Raw genomic sequence first — 16,692 nt, 5'->3', positions numbered from 1 at the left:
TTTTCTGGTCTCTGGTGGATTTGGTGTTCGAGAAATAACGAGATCTTTCATCCTCATGAGCATTGGACCACAGACAAGGTGATTGGTATGGCTTTGTCCTTAGAAAAGGAGCTCCGAAATATTTTTGAGTTGCAACGACTATCTATCCCATCAACCATTAGTGGCTCTTGGATTCCCCCTTCAGTGGGTACCTTTAAGATTAATTGTGATGCTAGCTATCCTGGCAGTGGTGCTCGAGTTGGTTTTGCTTGTGTTAGCAGAGATTGGAAGGGAAGGTGGCAACGAGGCTGTCTGGGAACAATTGAGAATCGTAGCATTTTGCAAGGAGAGTTGTTTGCTATTTGAAGAGGCTTTCTTTTAGCATGGGACTCGGGACAAAGAGACATTATATGTGAGACAGACTGTGTGGAGGCTTTTACTATTGTCAATAATTTATAAGATTGCTCTGGGTTTATTGATCCTTTGGTGTTAAAAATCCGAGATATCATGTCTTGGAAATGGCGTGCTGATCTTCGGTTAATCTTGAGAGATGCAAATACAGTAGCAGACATCATGACAAAGACTGCAATGAGGACTATTTCTCCCAAGTGGAGCTTCCATTGCCTTGGAAAGAGTTTGAGAGTAGTATTCAGCGGGACTGCATTTCTTAAGCAGTTTCTTTTTTTTTTTTGTTTATTTTCTTTTAAGTCACAAAAAAATGATAAATGTTTGAAATAAACAATTCCTTATTATTTTTTCAAGATTACCAATCTCAAAGTGAAACCTTCTAAAATGAAGCAGAAATTAAAAAAGAAAAAAGCAATCACATATAATTTTATATGAGGGGCTGCATTGTTGATTGTATTGCTTATTGCTTATGTTATAAAATACATTAATCCAGACTTTTCTTTCTTTCTTTTCTTTGTTGTGATCTGATCATCTCCTGAACTTGATTCTCAATCATGGCTGGAAAACTTGGGGATAGAGCTTATCTCTCTTCCTTTGTTGATGGTGTTTTGAACAAGCTGTCTTCACTCGATGTCAACTCAAACCCAGAAGCAAAGAAGTTAGCGGACCAGAAGTTGTTTCGAAGACTGAAAGCGAGTCTCCGTGCCACTCGACCTGTGCTTGATGATGCTGAGCAGAAGCAGATCCGAGACCAAGAAGTCAACAAGTGGCTTGTTGATCTCCAAGATGCTCTTTATCTGGCTGATGACTTGCTCGATGAACTCTCCACCAAAGCTGCCACTGCCACTCCCACTCCCACTCAGAGGGATACAGGTAACTCTTCTTCCTGGTCTCACTATGTTGATTCAATTTTGGAAGATAGTGATGACGATGAGATGGGGGTAGTGACTAGCATGCAAGACATAGTTGACAAACTAGAGTCTATTGTTGAAGAGAAAGATGATCTTGATCTGAAACAAGGGGATGCCAAAGATCTGGAGGACATGTCATGGAGAATTCAATCATCTCTGCTTGAAAGTTCTGATATATATGGCAGGAATGATGACAAGGAGGCCATCATAAAATTGTTATTAGATGAAAATTGTGATGATATATTGTCTGTGATCTCTATAGAAGGTATAGGTGGAATTGGAAAGACTACTTTGGCTCAGTTAGTTTACAATGATGCCAGAGTGAAGGAGAAGTTTGCCATTAAAGCATGGGCGTGTGTTGCAACAAAATTTGATCCTGTTAATGTTACCAAGTCTATAATGGAAGACATAGGTTCTCCTTGTAATAGGGTTAACTTGAATTCAATTCAAACCGAATTGAAGGAAAAGTTAACAGAAAAGACATTCTTGGTAGTTTTAGATGATGTTTGGGATAATCAGCAAAATTTGTGGGATAATTTTCTGAAACCTTTTTTGAGTGGAAATAAAGGAAGTAAAATTCTTTTAACTACTCGTAATAAAAATGTTGATTCTGTAGTGTCAACTACAAATCTACATTATAAACTAGATATGTTGTCTGACAAAGATTGCTGGTCTTTGTTTTTGAAACATTCATCTATTTCTACTAGTTCTAGACAATATGTAATCTTAGAACAAATTGGTAAAAAAATTGTTGAAAAATGTAAGGGATTACCTTTGGCTGTGAAGACTCTTGGGGGTTTATTGCGTAGTAAGGATAAAGTAGAGGATTGGGAGAATATACTGAACAGTGAAATTTGGGAGCTTCCGGAAGATGAGAGTAAGATTGTTGCTGCATTAAGAGTTAGTTATCACTATCTTCCTTCAAATTTAAAGCGGTGTTTTGTTTATTGCTCATTATATCCCCAAGATTATCAATTTGACAAAGATGAATTAATCTTGCTGTGGATGGCTCAAGATTTTGTACAACCAATAGAAAATTACACATTAGAAAATATTGGTCGTGCATATTTTGATGAATTAGTTGCAAGGTCATTTTTCCAACCCTCTAGTAAAAATGTTAGCTTCTTCGTAATGCATGATCTCGTGCATGATTTAGCAACATATTTTGCTGGAAAGTTCTATTTTAGAGTCAGCGAATTTGGAGACCCAAAAAAAATTTGCAGCAAAACTCGTCACTTCTCATATATGGTAAATCGTCATCATTCAGTCGTAAGACTTGGTGAGGCCTATAAGGGAGCAATCCATATGAGAACATTTCTAAATGTACATTTGCTTCATCCTCATAAATTAATTAATTTAGAAAGTGATTCTTGGCTTTTACAATTACAAAGGAGGTGTTTAAGAGTTTTGTCATTTAAATGTTTGTCTATTGAGTCATTGCCGGATTCAATAGATAAACTGATCCATTTGCATTATTTGGATCTCTCTTACACATTTATTTTGACATTGCCTGAGTCATTGTGTAAATTATACAATCTCCAAACGTTGAAGTTGAGTTATTGTAAGAAACTGGAGATGCTTCCTAGCCGTATGCAAGATCTTGTGAACCTGCGCCATCTTGATGTCAGAGGATCTGATTCTTTAAAAGAGATGCCGAAGGGAATGAGCAAGTTAAAGCATCTGAACTTCTTAAGTGGTTATATTGTGGGAAAGCATGAGGAGAACGGGACAAGAGAATTGGGAGCACTTGACAACCTTCATGGCTCACTTTGCATCTCCAAGTTAGAGAATGTGAACAACAGCCGTGAAGCTTTGGAGGCGAAGATAGGTAACAAGAAGCACATCAACGCTTTAGAATTGAAATGGCTTCCAAAAGGTGATATTGTTGATGTTGAAACTGCAAGAGATATACTTGACAAGTTACAACCTCACCAAAACTTGAAAGGGTTATCCATTGTGGGTTTCAGGGGTAAAATATTCCCTAATTGGTTAGGCCTTCCTTGCTACTCCAATTTAACCGAATTGAGTTTGAAGGATTGTAAGAATTGTGGTCAGGTTCCTTCACTGGGACAGTTACCCTCTCTGCAGCATCTGGAGATATGGGGACTTGATGGGTTGGAGAGGATTGGTGGTGAGTTTTACAACAACACTGAATCATCTCATCAGGGGACACCCTTCAGATCTCTTGAAACTCTGGAATTTTGTGATATGCCTCGCTGGCGGCAATGGCAAATTCCTGATGGGTTTGATGGATTTCTGAAACTTAAAAGCCTTTTAATAGAAGACTGTCCGGTGTTAAGTGGAGATCTGCCAGCTCACCTCCCGGTTCTGGAGGAACTTACCATTGATAGATGCGAAGAGCTTGCGTGTTCACTTCCGAGGGCTCCCAAGCTTCACCAATTAACTGTAAAGGATTCTGTGTTCTTCGGGAATGCGGCACCGCACAAGATATTAATTAAAAAAACCCAGCTGGCGAAGTCCGTATTGGAGTGCCTGCCCCACGTCCAATCGCCGTGTCTCCAACGGTTGGAAATCCAGCAGTGTAGGTCAGCCATATCAATTTCAGGAGATTGTTTGCCCAATTCATTACAATTTCTTAGAATATGGGATTGTTCAAAATTAACGTTCTCAGAGCAACTGCAACACAAGTCCCTAACGGAGGTAGTTGTGAGCAAGTGTGATTCACTGACGTTGTTTCCATTGGCAGCCCTTCCAAATCTCAAGACACTGTATATCTCAGATTGCCCAGAAATGGATTGTTTTGGAGAGGAGGGTCTCCCGCCGAGCTTGACAACAATTGCGATCTCTAATTGCCAGAAAGTAGAGAGGTGGATAACATCAAAAGGTTTGCAGAGTGAAGGCCTTACCTATCTTAGCCTTCAACAATGGAATGAAGTTAAGTTGTTCCCGAGAGAGGGTTGCCTTCCTGCTTCCCTCGAGTATCTACATTTGTCGTCCTTTTCAAATCTGGAGACGCTAGACTGCAAGGGCCTTCACCAACTCACCTCCCTCCAAAAATTAACAATTGAAGAGTGTCCAAAGCTGGGGAATATCACACAAGAAAACCTGCCTGCCTCCATATCAAAACTCCACATCTGGGGACAATGTCCTTTGAGGAGTAAGCTGGAAGAGATGGACGACCCACGGATTCAATTCGACACATGTAATTGTTTTTGCTCTCATCTTCCCTAAACTCACTGCATGCTCTCCAATTACAATGCTAATTGTTAGCACAAAAACATTCTCTTTACCTTGTTAATATGCCAAACCAATTTTTCCCCTTAATTTTTAATATATCTTTTCCCCTTGATTGCAGACTAGGAGGACTAGTTTCGTTGATTTCTGCAACATGCAAGGATTCTGTCTATTAATATGTTAAGGAGGAGGTGCGTTCATACTTTATGAAATACATTATTCCGTTTGATTTGCAAAGTTATACCAATTCTTGAATCCAGAGTTTAATGTTGCAAGAAATTCATAGATATGATGTTGCAAGCATTCTATTAAAACCAGTGCAAGGATTTTGTGGTTTCAAGCGTCTTTGTGAGTGCTTGGCACAGCACACACTTCATCCATTTTAGATGGGGGTAATTGCAATTGCAATAGAATTTGTTTAGAAGTCATAACCTGCAAAACCTCAGTTCCCATGCAGTTGTGAAAAAATTAAATTGATTAATATGTATATAAAAGCAATTCTAGCTCCATTGGTTGGTTGATATTTTCATTTTTCATAGAACAAATGTTCTTCTACTTTCTAACCAATCAGCATTGTGCGGTACTATCTCATTATGCTTATTATAATAAAACTGGTCAATTTTGTTCTATGCAGGTTTCTCATGATTCAGACCCTGAAATACAATTTGGATTTCTTTGCTGAAATTGCTGAATCTATGACTGGGACTGCCCTATTCATGTTTCATGGTCAACCATCACTAGTTCATTACGTCCAAACTCAGTTTTACCAAGAAATACCCTGAGTTTGAGTTGGGAACTTAGGAATAAGTGTTGGTTGTAACACCCATTCTGTATATTTTAGTTAGGGTGCTAATTTCTGCTTTGCTCTTTCTGTTTGAATCTGTTTTGAATCTCTTTTTCTATTGGTTAGTTTCCTCACATATGTAAGATTGCCTTTTTGTATCTTATGTATAATCAATAAATGAGGTTTTTCGGTTTCATATCATTTATCTTGCAAAGTCCTGAAGCTTTTTCTTTCGACCCATTTTATATTGCAGCACCTTCATCAATGCCTAGTGTCAATAGAGGGCATTAAGATTCCTAAGAAACAAGATAATTTCTGTTTGCTGAGTTTGTTGAGTATGCAGTTTTTCTTTACTCACTATTTGTAGTGTAAATCTGTAAATTGGAACAAACATTATAATGTCGATGTTTTCATTCTAAATGTGATATGAAAATGACGCGAAAGGAAAAGATACAAAAGTAGGTCAAGTATGGTGCATTAAAGAAGAAAAAATGAGGCTTACTATGTATTTGAAAGAAGGAAAGCCAAGTAGAAAGCTATTCAGCCTATTCTTTTGGAAGTATTTCTTCGAAAAGCATGAATGTAAGAAAAGCAGTACACTTGACCAAAGAAAACTGTAAGAAGGCAACTTCAAATTTGGAAAGTGTTGTATCATTCTTCTTGTATTCTGGAAATTCATCAAGTGTGTGCTTTGTGTTGAGTGAAAAGACAAATGAAGAAACTAGTTAATTTAATATGCATTAAGTTGTTTTAGTTTTTGTACATAAAGATGTACATAAAGATGTGAAAAGACAAATGTGCTTTTGTCAACAAATCGTTGGTATTTTAGCGTTGAGTATTTCTTTAATTATCTTCTCCCTCTTAATCTGGTATAATTGTCAAATTTTGGGGTGAGCTTGAAGGGCCTTCTGGAGTCTTTGTTATTCGCCGACCTTGTGGTTTTGTCTGTCCTGCCGCTCTTTCTCGAAATTCTTCTAGCGTCTTCGGCTTAGTAACCGCGATTCTCTCTCTGAATTTTCCGGGTTGGAGACCGGCCTTCAGGGCATGTAGGTGGACAGCAGGGTCCAGATCTGGTATCTCCATGGTTGCTTCTGCAAATCTGGTCACGTAGTCTTCCAGACTTTCTTGAGGACCTTGGCGGATGGTTCCGAGGTAATCTGATCCGTGTATGTATATCCGTGCTGCCGCGAATTAGTCGATGAAGGACTTCGCCAGTTCTTCAAAGGAAGAGATTGATCCTGCAGGTAATTTTGAAAACCAAAGTAATGCAGTACCGTCAAGGTAGGTGGGAAAAGCCCTGCAAAGCACGGGTTCATTGTTAGGACCGTTAAAGAATATCATAGATTGAAACTTTTTAATATGAGCCCGGGGGTCACCAATGGTAAGTTGGGAAAGCCCTGCAAAGTACAGGCTCATTGTTAGGGCCGTTAAAAAACATCATGGATTGAAATTTCTTAATATGAGCCCGGGGTCACCAATCCCCTTATATGGCTCGAGTGAGGAAGGCAGTGTGAAATTCTTTGGCATCTGGTAATTGGTGATTTTTTCGGAGAATGGGTTGTCTAAGGTCAGCTTCTCCTTTGGCGGGTTGACGCTTAGTCTGCGTTGCTTTTGACTGGGCCTTTGGAACCATTCTCCTCATGTTTGCTGGCGCTGTTTTGGGTGGACAGTTCAACAAGTCTTCTGACTTCTGCTTGTAGCTCGACCATCTGGGCCATGAGTTCGGCCTGAGTGAGTTGGTGAACTCCATTATCGGCCATATTGGAAGGTTGGAAAACCCTGCGTAGAAGAAAAATACAACGTGCAATATAGAAGAAATAGTGGGGTTAGATTAACTCTCGGGCCCCACGGTGGGCGCCAAATGTTCCGTTCAGCTTCAGCCGAGGTATATGTCTCCAGGCGGGACTGCTTGTCTTGGGGGTGAGCTGTACGTCACCTTGGAGATGGCCTTCGGGATTAACCGAAACACGGCGGCGGGAGCACCTGCAAAAAGTACTCCGACGCTCAAGTCAAAAGAGTATCCGAAGTAATATAAATAAGTAGAAATGAGAGTGTATATGTGACCTGATCTCATATGAGTTGCTTGATTTGCTTTTATAGACAAGTGGAGGGCTTACGTTCTTGTGTTTGTTCCGATAATTTTGGCGAGCTCTGTTTGTTAGTAACGGGCTAAAGATAATACCTGACTTGTGTGTAACTATGACCAAGTACATTTGGAGTATGCCCTTAGTTCCGAGATATTTGGTCAGTTTTGGTGAAAAGGTAATCGCCGAGATTTGAGGGGTACACATCAGAATGCAATTGAGGAAATTCAGTATGTGTTTCCCTTTCTTCTCTCACAATCATCTTCTTCAATTACACTTCATATAATTCTGCAGAATTTAACAGTGAGCAATTGAGCATTGAGCAACAACAGAATTGGGGATTCCTAACAAATAATTCACTTTTGGTTATATAAATAATACATATGGTGGATCGTTTTGGAATACTTAGGAGTTTGGTTAAATAATTACTTGTTCACCTAGTAGCACTTATTTTTGAATAACCAATTCTCCACACACTAAGTTAATATTTATTTGAATTTAATTTTGAGGCACCGTTAGCCACTTAGCGTGAATAATTTCACAGTATATCAAGTTAGGAAAAGACATATTAACAAAAATACATTGAAATTAAACCCTATTTATTTTCACAACTTCTAAATTTTAGTATGATCATTTTAATAGTCACACTTTCATTTTACACATCTTAAATGTATCTAATGTCTATCACATTCACTTTTAGTTATAAAAATAATACAACTCAGGATCATACTACATCTTTTCATGAAAAAGTCTACCATTAAAAGAGAGTTGACTTTTTACAGAACAGAGATAACTTCTTGAGGACATTGGCATAGTACGCCAGAAAAGAGAGTTGACTTTTCACAATAATACATATTGTTTATTTAGTAACATCTTATCACGTTATTAATTAAGTAATTATTATACATATTATTTCAGCACTGCTCAAATATGTTTAATAACACTCTTGCTACTATTACTTGATCTCATGATCGTTCTAACAAATTGCCCATGGTCATTGGTCAACATTAATATTTTATCTACACTGCACAAATTTTTTCCCTTAAAAAAATCCTTGCGGGGCTGGATGCCTGAATCGTTTATTTTATTGCTTCTATCAACACAATTGTGCATTATTGATATCACCTAATTTATGCTTCTCATGTAATTAATAATTAATTATTAATTATGCATATTTTCAGCACTATAACAGTATATAATCCTTAGCAAAGAACATTGTTAGTGCATTGCGAACCGCAAACACTTGAGATCCCATTGTGCTCGAGAGAACCCATTGAGATCTGAATAACGTTATAGCATTCTAGCTACAACAACTTTCCTCGTCACCTTTCATTCTTTCCTTCCTTCTTTATTTCTTTTCTCATCATCTGCTGCAGTTGAGATTCAATCATGGCTGCAAAACTTGAAGGTGGTGGAGCTTATCTCTCTTCCTTTGTAGATGTTGTTTTAAACAAGCTGTCTTTAGTACTTGATGACGACGACTCATTCACCGAAAGGAACAACTTGCTTGGAAGATTGGAGAAAAGTCTGTCTGATGTTGGACCTGTTCTTGATGATGCTGAGCAGAAGCAGTTCACTAACGAGAAAGTCAAGAGTTGGCTTGATGATCTCCAAGATGCTCTCTATAAGGCTGATGACTTGCTCGATGAACTCTCAACTGAAGCTGCCATTGCCACCCAAAGGGATCCAGGTAACTCTTATTCCTGGTCTCATCCTGTTGATTCATATATTAATTATAGTGGTGGCATGGAAAAAGTAGTTCAAAGACTAGAGTATGTTGTAGCACGCAAAAATTTACTTCATCTGAAGGAGAGTGCCAAGGTGGACATGTCATCATGGAGAACTCCATCCACATCTCTCGTTGTAAGTTCCCACATATTTGGTCGGGACAACGATAAGGAGGAGATAATCAAATTGTTGCTAGATGATGGTTGTCATGCTGAATCACCTGTCACTGTGATCCCCATTGTGGGTCTGGGTGGAATAGGAAAAACTACTTTGGCTCAATTGGTTTACAATGATGCCAAAGTGGTGAAAAATTTTGACCTTAAAGTGTGGGTGTGTGTTGCTGAAAACTTTGATCCTGTTAACCTTACACGGATTATACTAAAGAAAATAACTTCTTGTTCTTGTGACACGGATGACTTTGAATCACTTCAGACTGATTTGAAGGATAAGTTGGTACGGAAGAGATTCTTAGTTGTTTTAGATGACGTCTGGGATGATCGAGGGGACATATGGGAGGATATTCTAAAACCTTTTCAGTATGGGAATAAGGGAAGTAAAATTCTCTTAACAACCCGTAGTGAAAAGGTTGCTTCTATGTTCACAGCTATTAAACAACATTACCGACTAGGTTTATTGTCTGATCAAGACTGTTGGTCTGTGTTTCTCAAGCACTCATCTCTTTCTATTAATTCTGAACAACATGCAACTTTAGAACCAATCGGTAGAAAAATTGTTGAAAAGTGTAAGGGGTTACCTTTGGCTGTGAAAACACTTGGAGGTTTATTGCGCCATAAGTATGATGTAGGGGATTGGGAGAATATACTTGAAAGTAAAATTTGGAAACTCCCAGAAAATGACAGTAAGATTATTCCTGCATTAAGAGTAAGCTATCACTATCTTCCTTCACATCTAAAGCGGTGCTTTATTTACTGCTCATTATTTCCTGAGGATTATCAATTTGACAAAAATGAATTAATCTTGCTGTGGATGGCTGAGGATCTCGTACTACCAAACAAAAACTACACGTTAGAAAATATTGGTTGTACATATTTTGATGAGTTAGTTGCAAGGTCATTTTTTCAACCTTCTAGTATTGATGTTGGTGTATTTGTAATGCATGATCTCATGCATGATTTAGCAACATTTTTTGCTGGAAAGTTCTATTTCAGAGTCACAGAATTTGGAGATCTGCAAAAGATTTACAACAAAACTCGTCATTTGTCATATATGGTAAATCCTAACGATCCAGTCATACGACTTGGAGAGGTCTACAAGGGAGCAATTCATATGAGAACATTTCTAGCTGTTCATTTGCTTCATCTTTATGAATCAATTGATATAACAAGTGATTCTAGGCACTTACAATTATTAGAATTGAGGTGTTTAAGAGCGTTGTCATTTAAATCTTTTTCTATTGAGTCATTGCCGGATTCAATAGATAAACTGATCCATTTACATTATTTGGATCTCTCTTACACACCTATTGTGGAATTGTCTGAGTCATTGTGTAAATTACACAATCTCCAAACGTTGAAGTTGACTTATTGTGTTCATCTAAAGATGCTACCTAGCCGCATGCAAGATCTTGTAAACCTGCGCCATCTTGATATTGAAGAAACGCCTTCGTTGATAGAGATGCCGAAGGGAATGAGCAAGTTAAAACATCTGAACTTCTTGAGTGGTTATATTCTCGGCAAGAAGGAGGAGAATGGAATAAGAGAACTGGGATCACTTGACAATCTTCATGGCTCACTATGTATTTCCAACTTAAAGAATGTCAACAACAGCCGTGAAGCTTTGGAGGCAAAGATGGCTAACAAGAAGCACATCAACGTTTTAGAATTGAAATGGATTCCAGATAATGATGACGACGACGATGATGTTGATTTTCAAAAAGAGAGAAGCATTCTTGAGTTGTTACAACCTCACCGAAACTTGAGAGAGTTATCAATTGATGGTTATAGGGGTGAAATATTCCCTGATTGGTTAGGCCTTTCTTGCTACTCCAATTTAACCGACTTGAGTATGCATCGTTGTAAGAATTGCCGTCAGCTTCCTTCACTGGGACAGGTACCCTCTCTGCAGCATCTGTATATAACGGGACTTGAAGGGTTGGAGAGAATTGGTGGTGAGTTTTACAATAACGCTGAATCATCTCATCAGGGGACACCCTTCAGATCTCTTCAAACTCTGAGATTTACTCATATGCCTCGCTGGCGAGAGTGGCATATTCCTCATGACTTTGATGGATTTCCGAAACTTAAAAGCCTTTCCATAGTCAACTGTCCGGTGTTAAGTGGAGATCTGCCTGCTCACCTTCCAGCTCTGGAGAAACTTAACATTGTTAACAGCGACGAGCTTGCATGTTCACTGCCGAGAGCTCCCAAGCTTCACCAATTACTTGTAATGGGTCCTTGGTATGAGCCTGATGAGTATGCGTATGAGCATTTATCGAAACCGCATGAGGTAGTAATTTTAGAAACTTTGCTTACCAAGTCCGTATTGGAGTGCCTGCCTCACATCGAATGGTCGTGTGTCCAACGTTTGACAATCGAGAATCCTTGGCCAGCACTATCATTTTCAGGAGATTATTTGCCCGATTCATTACAATATCTGCAAATCACTGGGTGTTCAGACTTAACATTCTCAGGGCCACTGCATTCCAAGTCCCTAACGGAGATACTTGTCGAAGAATGTCGTTCACTGACGTTGTTGCCATTGGGGGCCCTTCCAAATCTGAAGACACTCTCTATCTCAGATTGCCCAGAAATGGATTGTTTTGGAGAGGAGTGCCTCCCGCGGAGCTTGACAACTCTTGAGATCAGTAGATGCCAGAAATTAGAGAGGTGGATAACTTGGAGGGGTTTGCAGAGTGAAGGCCTTACCCGTCTCATCCTTGAAGGCTGGAAGGAAGTTAAGTCGTTCCCGAGAGAGGGTTGCCTTCCTGCTTCCCTCCAGTATCTATCTTTGTCGTACTTTTCAAATCTGGAGACGCTAGACTGCAAGGGCCTTCACCAACTCACCTCCCTCCAAAAATTAACAATTCAATACTGTGGAAAGCTGGAGAATATCACACAACAAAACCTGCCTGCCTCCTTATCAAAATTCATCATCAACAGTATATGTCCATTGAGGAGTAAGCTGGAAGAGATGAACGACCCACGAATTCAATTCGACACAGGTAATTGTTTTTGCTCTCATCTTCCCTAAACTCACTGCACGCTCTCCAATTATAATGCTAAATTGTTGCCACCAAACATTCTCTTTCCCTTGTTAATATGCCAAACCAATTTTTCTGCTTAATTTTTAATATGTCTTTTCCCCTTGATTGCAGACTAGGAGTATGAGTTCCGTTGATTTCTGCAACATGCAAGGATTCTGTCTATTCATAATTTAATATGTTAAGGAGGAGGTGCGTTCGTACTTTATGAAATACATTATTCCGTTTGATTTGCAAAGTCATACCAATTCTCGAATTACAAAACAGAACATACTTTAGTTATGCCATTTAATTTCAGTTTTCTATTTCTGTCAGATTTTAGTTCATACAATTTTGCTTTTTATTTTTTAATTTTTGGACTCTGTTTATCTCATACTAATGTGTTCTATGTTGGTTTCCATTTATAATTGGTAAGGTGGAAGCAGGAGTTTCAATTCATGGATGTGGTAAGGTGAGAATGGGGGTGAACTAAAGTAAGTTTTGGCATATGTTCAAGCTTTGATGTTATTTATTATTTGAAGTTTTCTACAATGCCTCCTACTTTTTCCTTGTCTCCATCTAATTATACTTTTCTTTGTCCAAAATGCAGAGTTGAATGTTCCAAGAAATTCATAGATATGATAATGCAAGCATTCTATGAAAACCAGTCCAAGGATGTTGTGGTTTCAAGCGTCTTGTGAGTTCTTGGCACAGCACACTCTTCATCCTTTTTAGATGGGTAATTGCAATAGAAAATTTCTCATCTTTAGTTTAGAAGTCATAACCTGCAGAACCTCAGTTCCCATGCCGTAATGAAAAAATTAAATTGATTACATATTTGTATCTAAACGTAATTCTAGCTCCATTGGTTGGTTTATGTTTTCATCTTTCATAAAACAAATGTTCTTCTACTTTCTAACCAATCAGCATTGTGCGGTACTATCTCATTATGCTTATTATAATAAAACTGGTCAATTTTTGTTCTATGCAGGTTTCTCATGATCCAGACCCTGAAATACAATATGGATTTCTTTGCTGGAATGCTGAAATACAATACGACTGGGACTGCCATTCGTTCAAGTTTCATGGTCAACCATTACTAGTTCATTAAGTCCAAACTCAGTTTTACCAAGGAATACCCTGAGTTTGAGTTGGGAAGTTAGGACCCATTCTGTATATTTTAGTTAGGGTGTTAATTTCTGCTTTGCTCTTTCTGTTTGAATCTGTTTTGAATCTCTTATTCTATTGGATAGTTTCCTCACATATATAAGATTGCCTTTTGTATCTTATGTATAATCAATGAATGAGGTTATTCAGTCTCATATCATTTTTCTCACAAAGTCCTGAAGCTTTTTCTTTCTACACATTTTATATTGCAGCACCTTCATCAATGCCTAGTGTCAATAGAGGGCATTAAGATTCCTAAGAAACAAGATAATTTCTGTTTGCTGAGTTTGTTGAGTATGCAGTTTTTCTGTGCTCACTATTTGTAGTGTAAATTTGTAAATTGGAACAAACATTATAATCTCGATGTTTTCATTCTAAATGTGATAGGAAAATGACACCAAAGGAAAAGATACAAAAGTAGGTCAAGTATGGTGCATTAAAGAAGAAAAAATGAGGCTTACTATGTATTTGAAAGAAGGAAAGCCAAGTAGAAAGCTATTCTTTTGGAAGTATTTCTTCGAAAAGCATGAATGTAAGAAAAGCAGTACACTTGACCAAAGAAAACTGTAAGAAGGCAACTTCAAATTTGGAAAGTGTTGTATCATTCTTCTTGTATTCTGGAAATTCATCAAGTGTGTGCTTTGTGTTGAGTGAAAAGACAAATGAAGAAACTAGTTAATTTAATATGCATTAAGTTGTTTTAGTTTTTGTACATAAAGATCTAGATTATCAACTAGTCTCTTAATACAGCGGTATAGTAATATTATGTTCCATATACAGACTTTCCTGTAAAAAATTCATGCTAGAAAGAGCAACAAGAACATGTTTTTCATTTGTTAATTTGATAAAGAAAGCCTGTGTCTAACTGTCTATGCGCTAATGTGATGAGTGCACAGTTCAATATCTTTGAGGATAAAACAGTGGAACGCGCCAGGTAGGGGTCGAACCTACGACTTTCTGCTTAGGAAACAGACGCTCTATCCACTGAGCTACAGGCGCTTCTTAGAAGTTTATTTCTTATTTAATTTTTGAAGATTTTGTTGTTGATCACTAGGGGTGGCAAAATGGGTCGAGTCTGTCGGGCCGATCCACTAAATCCGCTAAAAAAGGCGGGTCGGGCTAGGAATTGGAGCCCGCCAAATTAAAAAACCCGCCAAACCTGCACCGCTAAATTGGCGGGTTTTGGCGGGGCGGGGCGGGCCGGTCCGCCGGGCCGAAAATATCACAGATAATATCCTTCTTAGTATGAGATATTGTGTTATATTTTCACTTTTCAACATATTAGTGTCATGTACCATAGGTAGGGGTGCACAGACCCGGCCCGGTCTGGTCCCGAACACTTTTGGGACTAATTTGGTGTGATTTCATCGGGTTTAGGGTCGGGTAAGGGTCTCAAAAATAGACCCGGTCATTATTTCGGGTCGGGTCCGGGCCATAACTCGAGTCACCCGAAGTCGACCCGGTGACCCGGTCATCATACACAATTAATATTTTGTGTTATTAGTGATGGATCATGACTATTCTTATGTGGAATTTAAGTATTGTAAATATTAATATTTTGTATTATTAGTCATTATAAAACTATAAGTTAATGTTTTATGTTTAGAATGCATAAGACTTTAGACTAATGCATAATATTGTGTTATTTGTATTGATTTAAATATTTGGTATTATTAGACAATATTAGTATTGATTGTGGTTATACTTTAGTATTGATTGTGGTTATGCTTTAATTTTGAAGAATGGTTGGTTCTTGTTATATTTTTCTAAGTGAATTTTACCATGTTAAATAATGGTTGGAGTCTTGGAAATTTGGATATTTTTACATGCTAGCTTACAAGAAGGTATCAATGTAATGTAATGTTAACGGCCCGGTTTTCACCCGGTTTTCACCCGGTTTTTACCCGGTATAATTGTGGCCCGAAAGTGTATTGGTTTCATCGGGTCTAAGACCGGGTTCGAGTCTAATAAATAGACCCGGTGTATATTTCGGATCAGATCTGGATCACATCAAACCCGGCTTCACCCGACCCATGTGCACCCCCTAACCATAGGTAATATAATATGTTTTTGGGTGTTTTATAGAGACAAACGAGATGCTTCTTCATATGGATATAGATATGCATTTAATATCCTACATATACGGTGACACTAATATGTCTATATTGATGCTATCGTATTTTAGTTTACCTAGTACATGGCATTATTCCCCTTGGTGTGCTCACTAAATCTTTCTTAACTATTTTAAAGTTCATGTTAATAATAATAATAATAATAATAATATGGGTTAAGTATGATTTTGGTTCCAATGTAGAGGCCGAAAATTAATTTTGTTTTCGGCCTTTTTTTCGCTACAAAATGGTCCCAAAATTTTAGTTTATTTTAAAATTGACTTTTTTACCAATTTTATTTTTTTTTATTACCAAATTATCCTTCATTAAAAAATCTATTCTTAATATATAAAAGTAGATACATAAGCATGCACCACATTATTTTTGAGACATTTCTTTTCTCCTACTAATGCCATATCAGCAATATTACTTACTTGGCACAATTTTAGAATCAACCACTCAATTCTTGCCAAATCAACTACTATTTCCAAATCAGCAAAAAAATAAAATATATAAATAAAAAACTAAAAAATAGAATCCAATAAATTTGTAACCTCCAAATACATTGAATTCATATTCCTATATTTATTATATCTTGCCGTTATAAATAATACAATAAATTTATAACCGCAACAATTAATTTATAAATTAAAAGTTTAAAAAATGAAAATTATATTTTATTATTATAATTATGTTTATTATAATCATTTTTATTTTTGCCAATGAGTTATATCTCAAATAGCATAGTCTTCCATATTGATCACGAGCGGTATCTTTGGTAAAAAAAAAAATAATCATTTTAAGGTTTAGAAGTAACACTAGGTACAAAGAACTATTATTGTAGTTTTTACTTATTATTAAAAACAAATTCTATTTTATTTTACCAATATAAATTTTGAAAAGAATATTTGAAAACCAAAAAATATATGATATTAGACATATATTTTTATATTAGATACATTTGTAGTATATAAGATGCATCATGCATGCATGTTTACCTCAAAACATTAATTAACTATTTTTTTTTTACTAAAAATGTTTAACTTTTAGCTTTTGTTGCGTATATTTGTACATATAAGATGCATCATGCATGGATACAAATCTAAATATATAATTATTACAATAA

The 16,692-nt window shown here is 37.2% G+C and overlaps 2 protein-coding genes and 1 non-coding gene across 6 annotated transcripts; 2 read left to right on the top strand and 1 right to left on the bottom strand.

Moving 5' to 3' along the window:
- Positions 765–12,708, top strand: LOC107626225 (putative disease resistance protein At3g14460). 2 transcript variants are annotated; one of them, XM_021116542.1, is made up of 3 exons: positions 765–4,461; positions 4,615–4,684; positions 12,502–12,708. In XM_021116542.1, exons 1-2 carry the CDS (start codon positions 942–944, stop codon positions 4,617–4,619), a joined length of 3,525 nt encoding a protein of 1,174 aa, XP_020972201.1. In that variant the 5' UTR covers positions 765–941; the 3' UTR covers positions 4,620–4,684; positions 12,502–12,708. The 2 variants fall into 2 exon arrangements, with proteins under 2 accessions (XP_020972201.1, XP_016184543.1); XM_016329057.2 differs by lacking the exon at positions 12,502–12,708 and adding an exon at positions 5,128–5,473 and having other exon boundaries at positions 766–4,461.
- On the top strand, positions 8,528–13,624 carry LOC107626223 (putative disease resistance protein At3g14460). 3 transcript variants are annotated; one of them, XM_016329056.2, is made up of 5 exons: positions 8,528–12,270; positions 12,424–12,501; positions 12,725–12,760; positions 12,899–13,027; positions 13,280–13,612. In XM_016329056.2, the coding sequence occupies exons 1-2, from the start codon at positions 8,751–8,753 to the stop codon at positions 12,426–12,428; spliced, it is 3,525 nt and encodes a 1,174-aa protein (XP_016184542.1). In that variant the 5' UTR covers positions 8,528–8,750; the 3' UTR covers positions 12,429–12,501; positions 12,725–12,760; positions 12,899–13,027; positions 13,280–13,612. The 3 variants fall into 3 exon arrangements, with proteins under 3 accessions (XP_016184542.1, XP_020972200.1, XP_016184541.1); XM_021116541.1 differs by having other exon boundaries at positions 8,529–12,270; positions 12,725–12,782; positions 12,899–12,985; positions 13,280–13,624; XM_016329055.2 differs by having other exon boundaries at positions 8,529–12,270; positions 12,725–12,782.
- On the bottom strand, positions 14,382–14,454 carry TRNAR-CCU. Its single transcript has one exon. It is a non-coding gene; the product is annotated as a tRNA-Arg (tRNA).

This window comes from Arachis ipaensis, chromosome B02 (assembly GCF_000816755.2).
Source record: "Arachis ipaensis cultivar K30076 chromosome B02, Araip1.1, whole genome shotgun sequence".
Classification (NCBI taxonomy): domain Eukaryota; kingdom Viridiplantae; phylum Streptophyta; class Magnoliopsida; order Fabales; family Fabaceae; genus Arachis; species Arachis ipaensis.
The sequence above is the reverse complement of the archived record's forward strand: the minus strand, read 5'-3'. Positions and strand labels throughout refer to the sequence as shown.

Coding starts and splice junctions, on each gene's coding strand:
- LOC107626225 (XM_021116542.1), top strand. CDS start 942: ATGGCTGGAAAACTTGGGGATAGAGCTTATCTCTCTTCCTTTGTTGAT.
- LOC107626223 (XM_021116541.1), top strand. CDS start 8,751: ATGGCTGCAAAACTTGAAGGTGGTGGAGCTTATCTCTCTTCCTTTGTA.